Source organism: Dicentrarchus labrax, unplaced genomic scaffold (genome assembly GCF_905237075.1).
Source record: "Dicentrarchus labrax unplaced genomic scaffold, dlabrax2021, whole genome shotgun sequence".
Taxonomy (NCBI): domain Eukaryota; kingdom Metazoa; phylum Chordata; class Actinopteri; family Moronidae; genus Dicentrarchus; species Dicentrarchus labrax.
This window is the reverse complement of record NW_026136720.1, coordinates 32,929,747-32,939,324: the sequence shown is the minus strand read 5'-3', so window position 1 is coordinate 32,939,324 and position 9,578 is coordinate 32,929,747. Positions and strand designations below refer to the sequence as shown.

The following is a 9,578-nucleotide window of genomic DNA, read 5'->3' as shown; positions in this document are numbered from 1 at the left end:
TGCAGAGGAAACGTTTTACACTGAACTCAACTCCACCTAAAGCCTCCTCCTTCGTCCATCCCTCCATACACAGCTATAAAATCATTTCTCCTTTACCAACACCCCCCCCTCTCTCTCTCTCTGTCTCTCTCTCTGTGTGTCAGTGTTAAATTATAATAATGATGTTTGTGTTTCTCTCTGCTGCTGCTGTCGGGAATCTTTACTGTCAGTAGACTGATGGTGGCGGTACGTCCTGCTGGAGGTCTGTTAGTACTGTTAGCACTGTTAGCACTGTTAGCAGCTGTCATAATTCATTGTTTTGTGGCTGTGGAAGCAACAGTTTTTTATTATTATGAGTCATTTTTCATTATTCAGTCCCTCCAGGATCTAACATAATTCCTGATTTCACAGCAGCTTTTCAAAAAAATTCTGATGCATGCTGTTTGTTGGTTTTGTTTTGCAATTAAATTGTGGGACAAAGTGAAACTTTAAAAATAGTTGCGATTTTTTTTGTATAATTAATTAAAGTGGAAGGCAACGTGTTTGAGTGAGAATAAAATCTCTAGTAGTTTGGGGACGTTTGGCTCAACGTTTTGGGGGACTGTGATTGGTGGAACTCACAGGAAACTATAATGATTGGACAAAATTGCAAAGTCGTGCAGAAATTTGTTGAATTTGTGTTCATTTTTGCAAAATCCCAACTAAGAATGTGTGTGATTAGTCAACCAGTAGGTTAAATGTTAATGTGGCCATTAACGTCATAACTTCCTGGCGGGACTGGTTAGCTTCAGTCTTTTTGTTCCTACATCACAACTTGATTTGATCATTTCATTCATACTTTTTCATCATATATATCATATCGTTAAACTATGTTTACAGGACCATTTGTTTTTGTCTTTTCTGGTGCTGATGTGTATTTCATAAAGTCACTGATGAGAACTGACGATGTTCAGGGCTGTTAGACTGATGCTGACGGTGTGTGGTTGGTCCTCCTCCAGGTTTCACCCTCAATAACACCATCTACCAGCTGCTGGTGGCTCGATACTCTGACCCCGACATGACCATCGACTTCGACAACTTCGTGGCCTGTCTGATGAGGCTGGAGATGATGTTCAGTGAGTCATCCACAAGACAAATATAGAAACATATTGCATTAAAACTTTGAGGCAGAGGTTCACTACAACTCCCAAGATTCATTTCAGCAAGAAACATGTTCAGAAAACACTTTGGGACTAAAGAACTGCTCAAATCAGTATTTACAAAGTCAGCTGAGTAAGCTAATGAGCTAAACAAGCTAACTAGCACACCTTCAAAATGTTTGTGTCAGATGTGTGACTCATCTTCCTCCTCAGGGATCTTTAAGAAGATTGATGCTCACGACAGCGGCTCCATCGAGCTCGACTTCGACCAGGTGACAACTTTATTATCACTGTACAAACGCAACTTTATTATCACTGTACAAACGCAACTTTATTAACACTGTACAAACACAACTTTATTATCACTGTACAAACGCAACTTTATTATCACTGTACAAACGCAACTTTATTAACACTGTACAAACGCAACTTTATTATCACTGTACAAACGCAACTTTATTAACACTGTACAAACACACAACTTTATTAACACTGTACAAACACACAACTTTATTATCACTGTACAAACGCAACTTTAATAACACTGTACAAACGCAACTTTATTAACACTGTACAAACGCAACTTTATTATCACTGTACAGACACACAACTTTATTAACACTGTACAAACGCAACTTTATTATCACTGTACAAACGCAACTTTATTAACACTGTACAAACGCAACTTTATTATCACTGTACAAACACAAGTTTATTATCACTGTACAGACACACAACTTTATTATCACTGTACAAACACAACTTTATTAACACTGTACAAACACACAACTTTATTGTCACTGTACAAATACAACTTTATTATCACTGTACAAACACACAACTTTATTATCACTGTACAAACACAACTTTATTAACACTGTACAAACACAACTTTATTATCACTGTACAAACACAACACTATATTAACACTGTACAAACACAACTTTATTAACACTGTACAAACGCAACTTTATTAACACTGTACAAACACAACTTTATTATCACTGTACAAACGCAACTTTATTATCACTGTACAAACGCAACTTTATTAACACTGTACAAACGCAACTTTATTATCACTGTACAAACGCAACTTTATTAACACTGTACAAACACACAACTTTATTAACACTGTACAAACACACAACTTTATTATCACTGTACAAACGCAACTTTATTATCACTGTACAAACGCAACTTTAATAACACTGTACAAACGCAACTTTATTAACACTGTACAAACGCAACTTTATTATCACTGTACAGACACACAACTTTATTAACACTGTACAAACGCAACTTTATTATCACTGTACAAACGCAACTTTATTAACACTGTACAAACGCAACTTTATTATCACTGTACAAACACAAGTTTATTATCACTGTACAGACACACAACTTTATTATCACTGTACAAACACAACTTTATTAACACTGTACAAACACACAACTTTATTGTCACTGTACAAATACAACTTTATTATCACTGTACAAACACACAACTTTATTATCACTGTACAAACACAACTTTATTAACACTGTACAAACACAACTTTATTATCACTGTACAAACACACAACTTTATTATCACTGTACAAACACAACTTTATTAACACTGTACAAACACAACTTTATTATCACTGTACAAACACAACTTTATTAACACTGTACAAATACAACTTTATTATCACTGTACAAACACACAACTTTATTATCACTGTACAAACACAACTTTATTAACACTGTACAAACACAACTTTATTATCACTGTACAAACACACAACTTTATTAACACTGTACAAACACACAACTTTATTATCACTGTACAAACACAACTTTATTAACACTGTACAAACACAACTTTATTATCACTGTACAAACACACAACTTTATTATCACTGTACAAACACACAACTTTATTATCACTGTACAAACACGTTATCAGTGATTTGGGTGACACTGGATCACATTTAATGGGGAGAATATTGTCTGGTTGTCTCTCTGACGTCCTCCAGCTGCTCTGCCTGAACTCCAGTAACTGCTAATGTAGCTGCCATTAGCAGCGGAACCGGGCTCAGCAGCCACCCAGTGAACAGACATGGGACAGTTTGACAACAGTGGTACCGAGATGATTAACTGAGTGTCCTGAAATACTTGTTGCTAAAAGTAATGTTAGCTGCTGTTAGCTAGTTATCTCATGAAGCTAATGTTAGCCAACTTAGCCCTGGGGTGACAAGAGCCAAAAACGACAATAAAACCACCTCAGTCCTTTATTCCCTGTAGTCAAACTCTCCTCCGTCAGCATCAGATGCTTTCTGGACCTGCTGTTCACTGGGAACTCCCAGTCCAACATAGTCAGCTAATGGATCCACTACTGCTGGACTGTTGACTTACTAACAATTCAATTCAATTCAATTCAATTCAGTTTTATTTGTATAGCGCCAATTCATAACAGAAGTTATCTCAGGACACTTTTCAAATAGAGCAGGTCTAGACCGAACTCTTTAAAACATTAATTACAGAGACCCAACAGTACCACCATGAGCAAGACCTTGGCGACAAGGGCAAGGAAAAACTGCCTGTTAAAAGGCAGAAACCTAGGACAGATCCTTCGGCTCTAGGTGGGTGGTCGTCTGCCTCGACCAGTTGGGGTGAGAGAGAGAGAGACAGAGAGAGACAGAGAGAGAGACAGACAGGTGCACAGCAACAACAGTATTGGTAATGGCAATCTAGCAGGACCATGGCAGGAGGCTCCACCAGGATCGATAAGAACCTGCGAGACGAGAAAGCACAAGAACTCCGGGGAAGAAGTGAAGTTAGTAACATGCATTAATGGGACATCAATGAGTGCAGAAAGAGTAATTATAAGTAATAATAATAACACTAATATCAGTGATATTAGCAATGGCAGTCAAGCAGGACCATGGCAGGAGGCTCCACCAGGATCCATGAGAACCTGCGAGATGATAAAGCACAAGAAGTGAAGTTAGTAACATGCATTAATGGGACATGAATGAGTGCAGAAAGAGAGAGAGGCAGAGAGGAGCTCAGTGCACCATGGGAAATCCCCCGATAGTCTAGGCCTATAGTAGCATAACTAAGGGATGGTTCAGGACTCACCTGATCCAGCCGTAACTATAAGCTTTATCAAAGAGGAATGTCTTAAGCCTACTCTTGAATGTGGTGAGGGTGTCTGCCTCCCGAACCACAACTGGAAGCTGGTTCCACAGGAGAGGAGCTTGGTAACTGAAGGCTCTGGCTCCTGTTCTACTTTTAGAGACTATAGGAACCACAAGTAGCCCAGCATTCAGAGAACGTAGTGTTCTAGAGGGGTAATAGGGTACTATGAGCTCTTTAAGATATGAAGGGGCCTGACCATGAAGAGCTTTATAGGTGAGGAGGAGGATTTTAAATTCTATTCTACATTTTACAGGGAGCCAGTGCAGAGAAGCTAGTACAGGAGAGATGTGATCTCTTTTTCTAGTTCCTGTCAGTACTCGTGCTGCTGCGTTCTGAATTAATTGGAGTGTTTTAATGGACTTATTGGGGCAACCCGATAATAAAGAGTTGCAGTAATCCAGCCTTGAAGTAACAAATGCATGGATTAGTTTTTCTGCATTTGTCTGTGATAGTATGTGTCTAATTTTTGTAATATTACGTAAATGAAAGAAGGCAGTCCTAGAGGTCTGCTTCATGTGGGAATTAAATGACAAATCCTGATCAAAGATAACTAAGAGAGAATAAGAGGCCAAGGTAATGCCATCTAGAGTAACTATATCTTAAGACAGTGAGTCGCTAAGATTTTTGGGGCCAACTACAAGAATTTCGAGTTTAACATCAGAAAATTGCAGCTCATCCAGGATTTTATGTCCTTAAGACATGTTTGTAATTTAGATAATTGATTAATTTCATCGGGCTTGATCGATAGATATAACTGCGTATCATCTGCATAACAGTGAAAGTTAATGGAGTGATTTCTAATAATGTTGCCTAAAGGGAGCATATATAAAGTAAATAGTATTGGTCCAAGTACAGAACCTTGTGGAACTCCATGACTAACTGTAGTATTTATTGAAGATTCATCGTTAACATGTACAAACTGCGAACGATCTGATAAATATGACTTAAACCAGTTTAGTGTGGTTCCTTTAATGCCAATTTGATGCTCAAGTCTCTGTAAAAGAATACTATGGTCAATGGTGTCAAACACATTCAGAGTCTGTTTGAGAACCAGGACCTGGTCCAGCAGTGACAGTAATGTCAGTAAATTACAGTATGAATGAATAATAAAAGCTCAGATGTTGACTTTAACCTGCTTTCTGTCTTCTTCCTGCAGTGGTTAAACTTCGCCATGATCTGAGCCGTCGCTCCGCATTCGCCCGGAGCTTCAGTGTTACTGCACAACGCCATATTCCAGTTTACAGCTTCAGCTTGTCCCTCCTAATGTTTAATGTGTGAGGTTTCTGATGTATTCTATACACTACCTGACTGACAGAATCTATGTAAAGTCAATAAATCTATCCACAAACCCTTTAACAGGCTGTGTTCTGTGATTCTGTCATAATTCATTTTTAGACAGTGGTTTCATCTCTGTGTCTGCCAGAGATTAGCAATAATTGCTAGTGATTCCCGTGTGAAGATACCATCCAAACCGTTGAAATTGAATACTCTGTTCAAGAGTACAGAAGAGATAACAGTTTGACACATTATCTTCAGTCTTTATTTTGCTTTCTTATTCTTTTTTTCCTTCTATTATTATTATTATTCTATATTATATATATCTCTCTCATTGTCTCTGTCTCTTTGTCTCTGTCTCTCTCTCTCTGTCTGTCTCTCTCTCTCTTAAAACTTATTAAAACTTGTAGACAATACAGACCTCTGACCTGTGTCTACAGCACTGACCTCTGCCCTGTCCTCTGTAACTTTGTATTATTGTTGAACTATTGTTGGTAGAGCTGTATGAATCTTGCACACACATGCACTGTGGCTTTATGTACAACGTTCCCAAATTTGGTTGCAATCCAATTCAGCATTGAAGAGAAATGGTGGGCCACTCCTTCAAATGTACGGTAACCAATTACAGACAAACAATAAATGATACCCAGACCCAGACCTATTAGTCATGTTCGGCTTCATATAAATAATGTGTGCACCAATGTGGGTGAAGATTAGATGAAATATGTGTCAGATGAAGCAAAACATCCAAAATGGCAGGGATGTTTTTAAGGTCTGAATGGGCATGGCCTATATCAGTAAAAGGAATGCACTGTGAAAAAATGCTTCTTCTATACCTAACGATGAATGAGTTAATGCTTAATAACCAACCACATGGTGGCACATCATTCTGCTGGTGTCGATGTAGCTGTCAAATATTTTGGTGACTTTTTTATCAAAAATATTGTGTTCAGTACTAATTATAGTCAGACATTTATAGTCAGTGTGGACTCATTGTGTGACTCATCTGAACGCTGTTAGAAAGATGTGATATCTAATATCCAACCAATGTCTGTGTGGAGTTAGGTAGCATTTGAATGACAACTTGTGGAGATAAAAATATGAATTTATTTGATATATTAAAATAAAGTGATGGACTTTTGAATAGACCACAGGTTGCAGTGAGGAAAACTTCACAATTCAGTGGAGGCAATGAAGACGTTTCAGCTCTGTAGGATGTACGGGTGATTTTATGGAATTTGAAATAACCGACCACATGATGGCGCTATTGAATACATGCTTTAATATATTGAGCACATCTCCATGGGGAACCTGTGTTTGATGACCTTAGCATGTTCAGTATTTGAGATTGAGTTTAGTTTATGTGACTGAATATTACAGTAAAATATGAATATCTCACTAGCAGGCTTCATATGAGAATGATGTGTTTATGGCTTGCTGCTGTCACACAGTTAGGATCCTAACCCATAATAATAACTGACTGGTCCCTTTAACTTGCTCTTTGTGTGATGGCGATGTAGCTCCGCCCCTCCCACCGGGCGGGGCTTGATACTGCAGCACAGCATCCACAACAGCATCCAGTGCCACAGTACTACAGTACAGTACCCGGTACTACAAACAGGTCTACTGAAGCATCCAGGAGCTGCTCTCATCCGGACTGATCCTCGGACGACCGACCGACCGACAGACAGACAGGTGAGTGTTTGTTTGACTGGTGGAAGCTGCTGCATGAACGGGTCTGGGTTGTTGTGATCAGCTGTTTTCAGTGATTTCAGGCTGATTCAGCAGAAACGACTCCCTGTTTATCAACCAATCAGATGTCCTCCTGCAGCACAATAAAGTCTTTATTTCATAAGGAATAATAATAATAATAATAATAACAGTAATACTTCTAGTATGTGTCCTTAAATAATTAAATTTAATTGAATTATTATTATCAAATCATTATTTAAATCTGCAGTAAACATGTTTATTTATTCAAACATTGAACAAACAATATGAGTGAAAGGGATTATTATTATTATTATCATTAGTAATAGTAATAATAGTAGTAGTATGTAGTAAGTAAAATAAATATTGATTTATGAGTTCTGTTTAAGCTCAATAGTGATCAACAGTTATCAATATATATTATGACATTACAATGTTTTTATGAACTGACAGTAAGACTCTGTGTGTGATACAGTGACACAGTCTTATCAATATAACACAGCAACCAATCCCAACTCTGGAAATGTATTGATCAGTTGAAAATTCTGATCAACTATTTTAACCTTTTTTAAACTCCAAAGATTCTCCGCTGTAGTTTCAGAATCATGATGGATTATTAAAGACAATATATATCAGATTATTAATGAGCCTGACAAACTATTCAGATCTTAAGACTGGATTTTGATTCAGGGTCCCGCAGATGGAGGACTGAGAGCCCACATGAAACTAGAACTGAACCAGTCAGAGCTCACATCCCAATCTGGTCCCGGTCTGGTTCCAGTCTGGTATTTTGGTGGAGTTCCAAAAAACACAGACAGCGTTCAGAGTACTGAGTCAGCAACCTGCTGTTGGGACCATCAGACTGCCATCAGGCCGCTAATAATCAATATCCTCAGTATCCATTGATCTACAGTCCATCAATGACTTCATCAACAAAACAGGAAGCCTCCAATAAACTCAGTATGCAGTTCTGTGTACAGATGTACCACTGTGTACATTCAGAATGAAATACTGCACTTTTTACTACTTTTATTTAAATGCTTTAAAGATTACACCAACAATAGCTGATCAATAATCTATAATCAGTTAACAGTGTATAAACTCCAGAGCTATGTTCTATAGTCAATTAAATTTTATTTGTATAGCACCAATTCATAACAGAAGTTATCTCAGGACGCTTTTCAAATAGAGCAGGTCTAGACCGAACTCTTTCTAACATTATTTACAGAGACCCAACAGTACCACCATGAGCAAGACCTTGGCGACGGGGGCAAGGAAAAACTGCCTTTAAACTGAGAACGATCTGATAAATATGACTTAAACCAGCTTAGTGTGGTTCCTTTAATGCCAATTTGATGCTCAAGTCTCTGTAAAAGAATATTATGGTCAGTGGTGTCAAATGCAGCACTAAGATCTAATAATACAAGTACAGAGACAAGTCCATTGTCTGAAGCAATCAGAAGGTCATTATTAACTTTAACCAGAGCTGTGTGCTATGATGAACTCTAAATCCTGACTGAAAATCCTTAAATAAACTTTTTTTTTTTTAAGAAGGGGTTTAATTACAGCTACTTTAAAGGACTGTGGTACATATCCTGATAATAAAGAAAGATTAATCATATCCAGTAAAGAAGTGCCAATTAAGGGAACAACTTCTTTAAGCAGCCTAGTTGGGATCGGGTCTAACAGACAGGTTGATGGCTTTGATGAATAAATTATTGAAGTTAACTGATGAAGATCGATAGCAGAAAAACAGTCTAAATATATATCTGAGTTTACATTAGTTAAAGTTCTTAAACTTGGAGAGCCAGTGATACCTGTTGAGGGCATTTGGTGACTAATTTTCTCTCTAACAGTAATAATTTTATTATAAAAGAAGCTCATGAAGTCATTGCTACTTAAGTTTATGGGGATATGTGGCTCAATAGAGCTGTGACTCTCTGTCAGCCTGGCTACAGTGCTGAAGAGGAACCTAGGGTTATTCTTATTTTCTTCTATTAGTGCTAAGTAATAGGCTCCTCTGGCATTACGGAGCGCCTTTGTATAGGTTTTAAGATTATCTTGCCAAATTGAGTGATATTATAATAATTTGGAAGAGCGCCATTTCCTTTCAGATTTCCTAGCCATCTGCTTTAACTGGCGGGTTTGGTGGTTGTACCACGGTGCTAGTCTCCTATGTTTTAATAATTTCCTTTTTATAGGAGCGATAGAGTCTAATGTTGATCGTAGTGAGCCTGCAGTACTATCAACAAGATTATCAATTTTGGAAGGACTAAAGTTATTATAGGACTC

At 37.7% G+C, this 9,578-nt stretch overlaps 1 protein-coding gene and 1 long non-coding RNA gene across 7 annotated transcripts in view; one reads left to right on the top strand and one right to left on the bottom strand.

Annotated features, from left to right (window-relative positions):
• Positions 1-5,657, top strand: part of capn2b (calpain 2, (m/II) large subunit b) — a 28,918-nt gene extending 23,261 nt beyond the window's left edge. The window contains exons 19-21 of the mRNA XM_051382680.1: positions 978-1,094; positions 1,332-1,390; positions 5,458-5,657. Of these exons, the coding sequence (XP_051238640.1) occupies positions 978-1,094; positions 1,332-1,390; positions 5,458-5,481 (200 nt within the window). The 3' untranslated portion in view covers positions 5,482-5,657. The remainder of the gene's footprint in view (positions 1-977; positions 1,095-1,331; positions 1,391-5,457) is intronic.
• The window catches only part of LOC127353485 (uncharacterized), a 33,761-nt gene continuing 26,115 nt past the window's right edge, over positions 1,933-9,578 (bottom strand). For 4 of the 6 annotated variants that reach the window (XR_007881288.1, XR_007881291.1, XR_007881292.1 and 1 more), the window contains one exon: positions 2,590-2,775. This is a non-coding gene — a long non-coding RNA (uncharacterized LOC127353485). Of the gene's footprint in view, positions 1,985-2,589; positions 2,776-2,902; positions 2,982-9,578 lie in introns of those variants that run through there. The other 2 variants (XR_007881293.1, XR_007881290.1) reach the window with 2 other exon arrangements.